Consider the following 14,701-nt stretch of genomic DNA (forward strand, 5'->3'; position numbering starts at 1 on the left):
AGATGCACTTTGCCTGCGACATGTTAGAAAAGAATCGTTCTCACATCCGTGTTGCCACCAGCTATGCCATGGTGTTACGAAGCGCAATCAGCGTAAGACGATTAGAACTTTGCAGGTCACCAGCATGCCTAATGGATATACCTGTGTGGATGTTACCAATGATACACTACTGCAGATCCAGTGTGCCACGCTAGCACTGATATGCAAGTAACGACAAGGTACAATGGTTCTACCCACTACAGATGTAGTGTCACTGCTGTTATTCATAGTAGTACCAGCTGTTCTCTTCCAAAACGTGTACAAAATTGACTGGCACACATCCCACAAAGAAATGAGATGGATATGTTCGACACATCATTAGAAGCCGCTGTCAATGATGACCGCGCCCAATGTGTCTTCTGGCGTGCCAAAGACTTGCACTACACGTCTGTCTAGTTGTTTGGCACAACAGCGAGCCATTGTGACTAATGAGAGGCCAGGAAACAGACAGTAATATGTTGAGGTCAGTCACCGGATTGTGCATGTTTGTGTGATTACCATAAATGGACTGTTCAGGTTAATTAGTTGCATGCAGTATGGTGTCTTAGGCTTGGTAGTGCTTGGGAACACCGAGTCACGGCTAGACGGGTAGTGGAAGTAATCTAAAGGCAAACCTGAGACCTAGACCAAGAGACTGTTAGAACGTGGTAAAGAGGGTGAACGTATGCGGCACTGATGGTTGTGTGTGCAGGTTTAGAGTGCATACAGTGTATTTGGCACGTAACGAAATTGGTCCAAAAAATATTTGAAGTGTTTTGAGATGAGGGTTTGCAAAAAGAATGTCAAAGTTTCCGCAAGGATTGAGCAAAGCAAAGCAGACGTCTCACAGGATGAGAATCGGACAGACCCTACACAAACCAAGTCTGATAGCTAGTGTGCTTCAGTTCACCCAAAGCCGTTACAAATATAAGAAGAGCTGATTGATCTGGGATTGTTTTTCCGCAGCTCTGTGATGGCGGATTTTACACGTATCCCTACATACAGGATCAATGGCTCTTTGTTTCACTCTAATGTGTATCAGTATGATTATATTTTAGGTGCAGCATGTACGATTGCTGTTCAAATGGCTACTGATGGCTATACAGTTCCTTGGGCGTCAGTGAAACTGCATCCGCTTGGCCCTGATTTGAATCGTGTGGTTTACCATCTGTGCACCATGCTTGGTTAGAGTCTCTAACAATACAGTAGAGCTCATTGAAGTAAGCACTAGGGCAGACTCCTGCTTCGAACGCATATTGTTCGATGCACTGGTGTCAAGATCCAAACCAAAGTATTTTGAGATAAAGTGTAACTCAGATACTACGTACTATGTACACTTTCCTGCTGCCCATGGGGAAGTCTTGCAAATTTGACACCTTCTGTGATGCGGCTATGTTTAGATTCCCATAACATGAGGCAAGGTCCAACGCGAGATTTCCAAGTTGACTTGGCCATGTTTGCAAACAAATCTCAGCAAGTAACAGTTGAATATCTCAGCCCTCTTTTGTATTGGCTGATCATTAACCATTACGCAGCAGCTCTCTTGCTCTACCATAGCTCTTTGAGGCCTTACGTGCATATCCTAAATGAAGTGAGAAGTTGATGATGCGAAATACGAATGGCGTGCATTGCGATTCTGAGCATTTTTCAAGGTATTTAGGGTTAAAAATTGGCATTGTGCAGCAGCTCTCTTCCTCTGCCATAGCTATTCGAGGTTGTATATGTGAGTCCTAAATGAAATCAGAAATTGAGGATGCGAATTACGAATGGCGTGCTTTTTTGATTATGAGCATTTAGAAACGTACTATATACACTGTGGGTACTTTGAAGTACAAAGCTATCACTTGCTCGGTGACTCATTACGCTCAGATCGAGCGCTTGCATGCAGTAGCAGAGATCAATGGTTAATAAGCAAGTTATGTGGAATGTGTGAAGGCCAAGCGTTTCAATGGGTTGAAAAAAACAACACCACTCAGTAGTTTTAAGTGTCTGGAAAGGTCAAAAAGCAGTGTACCTCTTACCGACCTGCACAGAAAAATGCTATCCGTTCATGGAGCTATGCGATGTGAAAGCACTCCGCAATCGCATCATATTATTAACTTTGAAAATGCAAGAAGAACTGTTACAACAGTGTAGACAAATTGTTCAATGATCTACGCCAACAACTCTCTCACACATACATATATACATGTACATACTTCGGAAGTACACGAATGCATATACTATACTTAAAGGAAAGTATTTTGTCGTGATACTATACTTTAAAGGAAAGAAATTTAATCAACGCAATAAATAGAGTAAGCTGCGCACTCAGTACAAACACCATTAGCAAAACTTGTTTTCATGTATAATAAATAAGCTTGTTCCTAAACGTTTTCGTCGCCATCTCATCAGAGGATTACTGGCAAATCAACAAAAGCTCTTAACTCAATATATATACGCACAATGCAAGTAATAATTTAGACCCTAACTAGCGCGATCAAATGAGAGCTGAAAGAAACATTACACCATTCAACGATATCAGGTGACAACAAATGCGATAAATTCACCACTAGAAAGTTACCAAGCAACCACAAACGAGAACTACTGATCTAAATTCACAAACAATTTCAACGTAAACAAATTCTTTTTCTGCCTACACAAAATCGGCCTGGTGGTAAAAATGTAAATAGACTCCAATACACGCAAATACCTTTGACTACGTGAACGAGACCAAACAGAAAAGCAATCATCAGCATAACTAGAACGACAATCACTATTCTGAACAAGATGGTTGGCGATAGAAGATTCATACACCCTAACAACGCTACTAAAACCAGTACATACTTTGGAATTACGTGACAATGAAACCGACCTGACATTCCTTGCCGTTACTGCCAATCCAGACGAGGCCGATGTAGATGTCCGTACCAAAGGCACGTCCGTTGCTGGCACTGCCTGCTGCGATGATGCTCCCTTTGACGTTCCAATGGCTGTTGATGTTGATGAAGAGGAGGAGGGAGATGAGGAAGACGCTGACGACGACGATGACGACAACGACGGAGACGATAAAGACTCTGCTAACCTCGCCCTAGAGCGAGTCACTGGTCCCGCAGACACACCATCCGGTGGTTTCTTCGGTGGCCGGCCACGCTTTTTGCCACCGGAGGTGGACACACCGGATGACGGTACAGAGGAAGTCAAAGAAGACGAAACCGCAGATACCAACGATGATGACGGGATAGAAGGAAGAGACGGTAAAGACGAAGGCAATGACGAACAAGCCGATGCCGACGAAGAAGACAACGACACCCCAGTTGGTTCCGTCCCCAGCGAGGGTGCACCTCCAGTCGCAGTACCAATCTTTGGGGGACGACCTCGTCTAGGCCTTGACGACCGTGCCTCAACAGGCATAACGTGAAGAGGCACATGCTGGTGGATCCGTGCCTCCAGGTGCTGAAGGGTCCTACCCACATGAAAGTAATTTAAGTGGTCTTTGTAAAAACATTGGTCGTGAGAAAATAGTATTGAAAGGGTGAAATATGTGCTAAAACGTTGGCCAACACTTCGTTCAATAGCTAGGGTAACAGGCAGTCGGGGGGGGGGGGGGGAGGAAGATAGTCTGATGGATTCGCTGGAACCTGTTCTTTTGCCTGAGAAAAACTGCTGCCCCTCTGCTATGAACCTGCCACGCCATAGGACTCATTAGGCAGTGGAAGTGGCATGTCAAGGAGAGCATTATTGACGGGAGGTCGATCCGCTCCAGGCAAGTAGTTAGGTTAGGAATCTTTTCTAGCCGCCATTGCTCCTCGATCTGCAGCTGATGTGTTAGCCACGTGCGTTTGATCAGACATGAATCCAGAGCTGCATGGTGTGGTCCTGCTCTTGGGCATGGAAGTGCGAGCCGTAGCGAAAGCGTAGCCATAGCCATCTGTACTCTCCACTATGCCGATTGATACAGCGCCCGCACATCTCCCCGTGTGATCATCACATGTCCTGTCTGGATCAGTGGCAAGGGCATAGGTATACTCCACATTATGCTTCATTCGGTCAGGAACACTAGCGTATTCGTTTGGCAATCCTTCGAGTATGTAGTCATATTCAATTCGATTCGGAGCCTGTGAGGGCATCTCAGTAGTGGAAATAGATCCAGTGCTTGGGGCCATGGCATGGTCATACTCATGGTAATCGCTTCGGACACTCTCAATGGTAGCGCTAGCATGTTGGTCTCCTCTCTCGGTGGATGTGCGGTGCGTGTGACTTCGCTGCTGGGAGGGCATCTCCACCTCTGCACGGTCTGCTTGAAACGTATTAACTGGAGGAAAGTGGAGAGTCGTCTGGTCATCAACTCCTCGCTTCCTCTTAAGGTCATGCCCTCGTTCAGTAGGTCATCCGCCACACACAATCAAATAGATGTACACGGTATGATCATTATTTTACATGTACATGCACATGCATGTCTCCATAGTAGACACTTGCTGAGACCCTCACCCCCCCCCCCCCCCCCACACACACATACACATACACACGCATGCACGCACGTACAGACACACAAACCCGTACACACAAAACAAGCAAAGACAGGTTCGCATGGCTGCAAATGGTAGCCTTAGACTTTGCTAACGTCCTCAGACACAGAATCAAGAACTGAGTCATGTGTTAGATCAGGAGTACATAATTTGTTACTCTTGCTTAGACCTACTACAAGTAACTAGAAAATGATGAACACCTAAGGTACAAATACATGAAACCTCATTGGCTGAAACAGTAACCTGTCTCTGTCACTGTCTACGGCATTGTGCGTTGTGCATAACACAGGACTGGTGTGGGTGTATGGTTTCAATGCTCCCCACACCTTCACCTGGCGATTGCCATTTTCCCACTCTTCTACTTTTAAAGCATAGCTTTAGTCTGCTTGGTGGAGACGTGAGTATGATTGTGCTGTTGGATGAAGGCTTGTTCTCACAGTTGACTGTACGTGCTCTGGCCCGGGTCACACAAATGTACTAATAAAATAATAGTAATATTATGGTGGTAGTTACGCTACTGCCTATTCCTGGGGTGATAACACCGCACTTTGGTATGCAGACATGCAAGACTGGTTATCCATGTGCTTGTGAGGGCGCAGGATTTCGCTTCATCATGCTGACTTTGAGGCAGTGTGACTACCATTCCATCATTGTCTCTAAGTTCAGTCATTTCACGGACTATAAACAATGACTGCGTGTAATTATTTTCAAAATATGTTGAAGAGGGAGAGACAACTGTATACTTATATGTAGTAACTGCTGGTACTGCTGGTACTGCTGGTACTGCTGGTACTGAATGGATGTTTCGTAATTTTCTCGTTACAATTAAAGGGGAACTACACCCAAAAATCAAAACTTCATGGTCCGTAGAGTTTTGGACGCTGAGTCGAATGGTGAAGGTCCCACTTCGATCCAACCAAGCGTTCCTGAGATATCTTCGGTTTAAATTGTACTTTCGGGGGACGCGCCATGACGTCATGCGGCCGCGACACACCCCCAACACACCCTTCTACGTCATTGAGACTTGCTTGCCTGGGCCAAGCTCAGAAGTACAGGTATTTTGGTATGTGAAAGGAATAGTTCTGACAAAGACGTCCTCACCATGAGCGATTCCGACGTATCAGACGAGCTTGAAAGCTCAGAGCCTGAGCTGAAAATGTTTGGCTTCGGACATGAGCCGAAATTTTCAGGAAAGGTTATGGCAGCGCAAGCGGTGGCTTCCAATCGGGCTGTAAATGTGGATGAAGCAGAAATTACTGCAATTGGAGAAGTCGCTCTCCATCAGCAACATCTGGCAACCGGTTGGCTGGGCTATTTCGAAATGAAGCGGCAGCCAAAGCAGCTCAGACAACCCTGACAATCCGTAAGTGTTTTCACAGTATAGTCCTACGTAATGCTCACAAATCGAATCGTTCTCTTCATATCGTAAATTGTGTGAAATTTTGTATTCGCACAGTACTCAGATCAATAGTCTCCTCACTCGTACTCCTGTATATGGAGTTTGCTGCGTACCATGGCTAGCATTATCTCCGTGAAAGTCGTGCAATGTGTATCGGTTCACTTGTGCTTTATCTCACATAAGTGGACTGCACTCAATTCGTATTGTGGCGAAATACATTCTCAGCTTTTGCATTATCACTTAGTCTTTACAGAATGCTGAGACGTTCTCTTGTATTTCACGTAGCTGTGTACCAACAATTACGCTGTGCACTCTAGCAGCAGCAGCAGCAGCACAGTAGCATATTGAGTGCGTTTTGCCCTACTGTGGTGTCTCATGACTGCATTACCGGAACAGCTCTGTCTTTGATTATCATTCTAAAATGTGTGCACATATCCGCCTGCGCCCCACACACACGCATGCACATGTGCTCACCTTGGTGGGCACATAGTATAGTAGTCACACATGCTCACGCACGCAGACACGCAATTTCACAAGCGCGTGCGCACACGAGTGCATAAGCATACAAGTGCCTGTGCACATGCTCGTGCACGCACACATGCGCGCACTCATGCACTTGGTTGCATACCCACACATCCCTCAGGATCACTAACGGCAATGCATCTACTACTTGTCATTCCATGTCCCTCCCGCAAATGGGGAGAGAATGACATAAAGGAGAACACAGAATAGATGGCGTGAATATATTTGGAATGTTATATTACATTACACAAAAGCACACGCATGTGCGCGCGCACACACACACTCACGCAAGTGCGCGCACACACTCACGCGCATGCGCGCGCACACACACTCAGTGTCACGCGCGTGCGCGCGCACACACACGCGCGTGCACCCCCACACACAATAATAATAATGTCTGTCTCTCACGCGCGTGCGCGCAAAACACACTCACGTGTGCGCACGGGCGCGCGCACGCACACACTCACGCTCGTGCGCGCACACTCACGCGCGTGCGCGCGCACACACACACTCACGCGCTTGCACGCATACACACAATAATAATAATGTCTGGCTCTCATCTGCATCCATACTGAGAAAACCCAACGAGTTCCCGAATAGGTGTACACCGTTGCCGGTATGTGGACTATCTTCTCTCCTTGAACTGCGGGTCATTGCGTGATGTAGCTTATCAGCAGTACATACTGTGTGTTCATACAGGAAAAAACATGCCAGCTAGAGGCGCTGGCGCTGCAAACAGTCCTTCCTATAACCTTGGGGCGGTGGCAGTGGTCGTAGCTCAACAGTGAGTCACTGCGACCGATGGTACAGCCGCTCTTGATCTTCTTCCTGTAAAATCAAGAACAGCAATCGCAGACAGGTTCATCGATCGCACGCAGCATAGCCTAGGGAAACAGGAGATCTACTGCCGTCCACCTCATCAGGCCGGTTTCGGAAAGCTTCACATTTCGTAGTGATGTAGTCCAAAACAATTCTACAAATGCTTTGGAAAAGAAAGAACTACATACAGTAGCTAGTGTTTTTGAAATATTGCACTCACCTCCGCTTTTCGACTGACACTTCACAGTGTGGCGTGCGAAAAAGGACGCACCACAGTTTCATCCACCAGCGTCCGCATCGGATGAGTGCCATAATATTCCTCCTGAAAATCCTCCTCTGCCAAATGGCTGGAACACACGCGAAGGATTTACATTGTAGTCCCTAAATTGTCAAGCAAATAATTATGTCGCTTGATAGCTGCTATGGTGCACTGCTCGGCCTGTGCCAAGCACACTCCTTCAGAAATTGGTGCAGGTTCATCCCAGGGGGGTTACCAGTAAGATTATAGTAGCCAACAACACAGCCAGAAGCCATGATGACACAAATACCCTCTTCTTCCATGGACAAACAGAAAGAAGATGCGAAATCCCAGTGTTTCTGGATCTGGCCAAAGGATCACCAAGTCTCAATGACGTCACGGGTTTGTGACGTCACGGCACGGACCCGAAAAGGACAATTGCAAACTGATATATCTCAAGAACGCTTGGTCGGATCGAAGTGGGACCTTCACCATTCGACTCAGCGTCCAAAACTCTACGGACCATGAAGTTTTGATTTTTGGGTGTAGTTCCCCTTTAACGTCACTTTCCATCATATACAACTAATACTTCATACAAGCCAGTTACTAGTAGTACACGTATATAATTTACAGCCTGTAGTTGCAAATCAAATCCTGAGCGTATGCTTGGCATAGCAGTGGGACTGTTGGAGCACTGGTAATCCAAACATGACGTCATAAGCTCTAGTCCTAGTTTGCGGGAAGATGCTTTCCACCCCTGGAAACCTGTCTAAGAATTCTTGGTGGGAATTTGAGGAGGCACGGGTGACGAGGGTAGGCGAGGAGCGCCACTCCTCCAAGCTTATTGCAAAACAAACTGCTAATACGTGTACCATTTTCTCCCAGCGGCCAGCTGTGACCATGTCTAACAGCAAGTCAATCTTACACACTGGATGCGCAAATCCAACAGTCGCCTACATGTACCGGTACATGTATATTGAACGCTGTGTTGTCAAGCCGGAGAGTGTTAGCGTCTCTTTCGCGAAAGGTTATTGCACGATATGATTGCCAAGTATTTGTTTTACTTACCAGTATTATTTAAAGGGATGGTATGCATAACTTTGGAATGGTCATGGCGTACATACAATGTACATGTACATATAACTGTTAAACGTGTACATTGTACATGAAGTGTCTCAGAGTCACCACGTCTCCTGTTCCTAGTGTTGTGTTTGTCGCAGTCTGTGAACGACACCAAGTCGTGTCGCGTCCTTGTTGAACTTAGTGCACCTAGTACGTGCCGTCCAGTATCCTCCTGCACGGAAAACAGGATATATCACCATTCACCCCTACACACACTACCGGTGTGGCATGTGCTGAGTTGTATTCACGGCACTCCAGGGCTAAAGCTGCCACGCAATGTTGAAAACCAGAGATGGTCTAGATGAGGAACAGCTCCGATCGCCTTCTGCAAAGTCCTTGTCTCGACGCAGAGAGAATTACTGCACGAGGAACTTTCCAATATTTATATTCAATCCCCGGAGAGCAATACATTCATTTAACAAACTTGTCAGGCTCTTTTTCCAATCAACAGTAATCACTCTGTGCTGTGTGGAAGCCACTGCGTGTCAAGTAACCAACACTTCAGCAGAGCGTACAACGATCAGAGAAGACTATGCGGGGTAAGTACCAATATGGTGTCAATTGTGTAGGGCTTTGAGCGAACGATCAAAATGAGGTACTTGGTTGTGTTCTGACCTATCGTGCAGAGTTTCGGTCATGCGGATCGGGATGGTTCCTTTTACTCAATGCTGTCGTGCTGTACATCAAGTGTACACGATCAGAATCAACAGAGACGTCGTTTCCATGCCAGCCTTTGGGTCGCGACACAGAAAATGTGACAGCAACTAGACCAAATGCCTACATCACGCACACAGGGCCCAATGCTCCAACCGACAATACTGGTACATTCCTCATGAACAACGAATCCTATGCAGCCAGATTTAATTTTCCAGGTGGCTGCTTCATCAACATCACTCAAATTTTATACCGGACCGAAAGAGACTCAGATTTCTCCGTCCAGGTTTCCAAGCAGATATCAGAAAATGGCGTGACATGGTTAGATGTCTCACCTGTTACTATAGTGAGTGAAGGTGGCATCACGAATGGTTCCCCTAATCACCAATGAACTGAGATTGACAATCATTGCTCATCATCGGCTGCGCTTGAAGTTCACAGTGAGCAAATCGATGTTTGGAGGAGATTGTGGAATTCAGCTCCTCTGGGAAGAACCTTACATATCGGTACACTATACAGGTGCGTGTCTATGCTCGCCAATCTATTTAACCCAACTGACTCAATGGGAATTACAATAAGAGATTCTTGTTACGATCTTCCTTGTACCGGCTAGATGTGCCTAGGAAACTGAAAGGCCCACCACTGTATGATGGGGTGCATTTGCTTATGAACACAGTACTTGAATGAGTGTTTTGATAATAAGAGGCACCTAGTCCCCTACTATTTATAATTTACGTAAACGACTTACCTGCAGTCTTCCCTGGAACGTCTCTGTTTGCTGACGACACGACCCTTCTCACCTCATCAGCTTCCCTCACTGGCCTGAAAAACAACTTGCGTGCTGGCATTCAGGAAGTTCTTTCCTGGATGTCGTCCTGGAGGTTGTCCCCAAATCTATCAAAAACAAAGATCATGCTCTTCCCGCCCCAGCCGGAGTTCACAACCCTCATCCATGCCAACTTTCCAAATCCAATTGACATAGTGTCTTCTCACAAACACCTTGGCATTGTGATTGACTCTGCACTCTCTTGGGTACCTCACATCGAATATATCTGTAAAAAATCAAGTAAATCCTTAGGAATTCTCTCCCCCCACTGCTCCTACCTCCCACTTTCTTGCAAGCTTCTTTTTTATTTAGCCTACCTTCGCCCAATATTTCATTATGCAGATACGTCTTGGGTTGGGTTATCCTCTTCCGCTGCTGCAAAGCTTGAAATACATCACAAGAAAATCCTTAAAATTCTCCTCCGTCAACCCCGCATGCTCTCATCATCCGCCCTTTATAAAATCGCTCACACAACCCCGTTATCACATGGACGCAGTGCACACCTGGCTTCTCTTGTCCATTCTATTAAGCTTGAGTTGTGCCCACCTCATCTCATGTGTTTTAATTGGTTCTCTTCTCTAAGAACTAGAAACTCGCTCTTACTCCCTAAGTGTAACTCATCCACTCTTTTGCGCTCCCCTCTCTTTATTGCTTATTCTGTTTGGCTCACTCTACCCAGAGAAGTTAAGGACCTGACCTCACTCCGCCTGTTTAAGATCCGTGCCGCCCCTTATTTACTACGACATGCATAGCTCATTATCTACATGTCCTTTGCGTCTCTGTGTTTTTCACTGTTTTTATTTGACATTATCTTTCTTTACGGAGTTGTTGTTGCTGTTCGTTTTGCTACTCTTTCTTTTTCCCTCCCCTTATTTCTATTTATCGCCGTGGTTGGCAATTACCCACTCTCGTAATATTGGCCGGTGTTTCCGCCGAGTCTTGAGATGTTGCAATAAATAAAATAAAAATAAAAATAGCAGACAAGAATTGCCTATCTCTCGCATGGCGGTATAAACATGTACATTGTACATTGTATATCCGGTTTCCACCGTAATGGGTATACTAGTGCTAGTACTAGTATAATATTATGTGCATTGTCTTGGACTCAAGTGATCGGATTTCATTTACCAGTACACCTGTACATGTATTGTATATGATACTGGGTCTCAGGACACATACTGTACATAATACCTGACTGTATAATATACCGTGAGTCATGCACTGGTGATACTAGTACATGACTGTATAATACAGTCATGTACTAGTACTGGTGATACATCTATAGGGTATAATCGCTGTTGAGGACACTACCGAGACATTCATACATGTATGTAATGATACTGACCGGTTGATCATAACTTCTGTTCCTGTCTCTCAGCCTCGACTACTGGTGAACACACCCCGACTGTGGATGGCAGCACGGTGCAACCCCTACCTACCATGGTAACTACTGTGCGTACATCTACCGAAAATCCGACACAAAAGGATATTCAATCTGAACAAACCCGTCAGATAGCTGATACAGCCAAGAGTCCTACCACTACTGCTACTCCACCTCGGTCTTCTAACTTCTTATCCGGCCCAATACGTACAATAGCAGCCACGAGCACTGCCACTACTGCTACTCCACTTCAGTCTTCTGACTCCATACTCGGCCCAATATCTACAGTAGCAACCACGAAGACCTCATCGTCTCGCCCATATCCAGTAGTTTCCACGTCCCTGTCGACAACGGCATCTAGACCAGCCATTGTTTCAGGTAATTCCAATTTGAACATCATTCTTGCGCTTTCTGGAGTGGTCATCATCCTACTGCTTGTGGTTGTATGTCTAGTGCACCGCAAGCGAAGGCAGTCTCCTCAAAGGACACTGATCCATTTCGATGGCAGCACGGAATTGAGCACCAACCATGGCAGGCCGGAGTCGTCTGCGCGAGACCACCATCACCGAACAGGTGTAGACCCCAAAGAACTGTCACGTGACTCATCAGCAGATAACACCCTGCGACACGAGCAGGCGCATGATGACGGCGTCATTCGCGTGTATGCAGTGTGTGGACTAGCAGCGCCAATAGAAACACCACAACCCGGAGAAGACCGCACAGTGGAGACGAAAATCACGTCTACACAGCCCAGTATGCATGCGTACGAGTATATCCAGACTTCCCCTTCAGATCCTGGCATTATTCAGGATATGGTGAACGACTATGCCAAGTTAGAAGTTGATACCAGTCCCTCACATCCTAGTACGGTAGTGGCCAGTATGTTTGGTCCGATCCCAGGTATGGTCCATGAGTCGGACTCTGCTTCTGATGCACTACACACTAAAGGTGAGTCTGCTGCTATTAGCACAATGAACCAAAGCGATACTCGTTTCACAGAAGCGCCCTATTCGAATCTGAAGTTTCCAGCGCTGGGGAAATCATTGCAAGACACATCGGGAGAAATCACTTCAGCCACCACTGCCCTGCAACCTGCCCTGCCAGAAGAGGATCACAACAACTCCTTACGCGAGCACAACATCACATCGCTACGGAACCGTCTACCCTCAGAATATCTCGTTCCTATGGATTTGTGAAGCACTTTCCACACAGCAAACACAACCTTATTATTCACTCTATCCATGTTCACTGGGTCTTTTGCCATACAAGCCCCCACCCCCGACTCCCCTTAGGTTACACAAATGTGCTTCTTCTTCTCAACAGACATTTGATCGAGGAGAGAATGCCAACCTTCCCCTTTTACACACAAGTACGTATGCAAGTGTTAGCTTTGTATAAGTACTTTTGTATATCCTCAGATTCCAACTACACACCACTCCTAATTCGCATCATCAACTTGTGATTTCATTTAGGACTTGCATTTACAGTCTCAAATAGCTATGAAAGTGCAAGAGAGCAGCTTCGCAATGGTTAATGGGCAGCCAATACAAACAGGCGGCTGGAAAATTCAGCTTGCTAATACTTGTTTGTAAGCTGGACCAAATCCGCTTCTAATACTCACGTGGAATCCTTTAATAGCTCGTGTTATGGGAATCTAAGCATAGTCGCATCACCAAAGGTGTCAAATTTGCAAGTAGGGCATGGGCAGCAGGAAAGTGTACATGGTACGTAGTATCTGAGTGAGTTACACTTTATCTCAAAATACTTTGGTTTGGATCATGACACCAGTGCATCGAACAATATGCGTTCTAAGCAGGAGTCTGCCTTAGTACGTACTTCAATGAGCTCTACTGTATTGTTAGAGACGCATGGTGCACACATGGTAAACCACACGACTCACATCAGGGCCAAGCGGATGCAGTTTCACTGACACCCAAGGAACTGTATAGCCATCAGTAGCCATTTGAACAGCAATCGTACATGCTGCACCTAAAATATAATCATACTGATACACATTAGAGAGAAACACAGAGCCATTGATCCTGTATGTATGGATACGTGTAAAATCCGCCGTCACTGAGCTGCGGAAAAGCAATCCGAGAGCAATCAGCTCAGCTTACATTTGTAACCGCTTTTGGTGAACTGAAGCACACTAGCTATCAGACTTGATTTGTATTATGGTCTGTCCGATTCTCATCCTGTGGGACGCGTGCTTTGCTTTGCTCAATCCGTACGGGAACTATGACATTCTCTTTGCAAAATTCCTCTCATTGCATTTCAAATCTTTTAAACCAAGTCCGTTACTTGCCAAATACACTGTATGCACTCTAAACCTGCACACACAACTATCAGTGCCGCATACGTTCACCCTCTTTACCACGTTTTAACAGTCTCTTGGTCTAGGTCTCAGGTTTGCTTTTAGATTGGTCCTCCTACCCGTCTAGCGGTGACTCGATGATCCCAATCACTACCAATCCTAAGACACCATACTGCATACAACTAATTAACCTGAACAGTCCATTTATGGTAATCACACAAACATGCACAATCCGGTGACTGACTTCAACATAATTATTGTCATCTGTTCTGGACGTTTCATTAGACACCATGCCTCGCAGGTGTGCCAAACAACTAGACAGACGTGCAGTGCAAGTCTTTGGCAAACCAGAAGACACATTGGGCGAGGTCATCATTGATAGCGGTTTCCAACGACACGATTAACATGTCAATCTCGTTGTTTCGTGGGATGTGTGCCAACCAATGTTGTACACGTTTTGTAAGAGAACAGCTGGTATACGTATGAGTTACAGCCATCACGCCACAGCTGTCGTGTGTAGAACCATTGTACCTTTTCGTTACTTGCATATCAGTGCTAGTGTGGCGCATTGGATCTGCAGTAGTGTATCATTGGTAACATCCCCACAGGTATATGCATCAGGCATGCTGGTGACCTGCAAAGTGCTAATCATCCTAAGCTGATTGCGTTTCAACACCATTGCATAGCCGGTGGCAACACGGATGTCAGAACTTTGCTTTTCTAACATGTCGTAGGCAAAGTGCATCTTTATGACCGACTCAAATCATTTCGTACACAAATTGACATTGAAAAGCTACTCAGTGGAGAGGCTCCATACTGATCAGTGCTAATTTCATGAAGATATTCTTCAGGTTGGCTTCGTTCTCGGAAAAGGTCAGTCTATGATTGTGTGGATCA

General features: G+C 45.8%; 1 protein-coding gene and 1 long non-coding RNA gene across 2 annotated transcripts; one reads left to right on the plus strand and one right to left on the minus strand.

Moving 5' to 3' along the window:
• Window positions 1–6,583: 6,583 nt before the first annotated feature.
• Window positions 6,584–8,052, minus strand: LOC135811600 (uncharacterized). Its single transcript, XR_010552665.1, has 2 exons — window positions 7,487–8,052; window positions 6,584–7,275 (listed from the first exon to the last, which is right to left on the minus strand). It is a non-coding gene; the product is annotated as an uncharacterized LOC135811600 (long non-coding RNA).
• A 1,418-nt stretch (window positions 8,053–9,470) lies between these two features.
• Window positions 9,471–13,038, plus strand: LOC135812513 (uncharacterized). The gene is made up of 2 exons (XM_065325845.1): window positions 9,471–9,799; window positions 11,485–13,038. The coding sequence occupies exons 1-2, from the start codon at window positions 9,649–9,651 to the stop codon at window positions 12,681–12,683; spliced, it is 1,350 nt and encodes a 449-aa protein (XP_065181917.1). The 5' UTR covers window positions 9,471–9,648; the 3' UTR covers window positions 12,684–13,038.
• The last annotated feature ends 1,663 nt before the right edge of the window (window positions 13,039–14,701 follow it).

This window comes from Sycon ciliatum, chromosome 3 (genome assembly GCF_964019385.1).
Source record: "Sycon ciliatum chromosome 3, ocSycCili1.1, whole genome shotgun sequence".
NCBI classification, from domain to species: Eukaryota; Metazoa; Porifera; class Calcarea; order Leucosolenida; family Sycettidae; genus Sycon; species Sycon ciliatum.

Bases quoted from the DNA above. Each gene is read 5' to 3' on its own strand.
- LOC135812513 (XM_065325845.1), top strand. From the start codon at position 9,649: ATGGTTCCCCTAATCACCAATGAACTGAGATTGACAATCATTGCTCAT. The intron at 9,800-11,484 runs GTGCGTGTCTAT...CCTGTCTCTCAG, and splicing joins CATATCGGTACACTATACAG to CCTCGACTACTGGTGAACAC.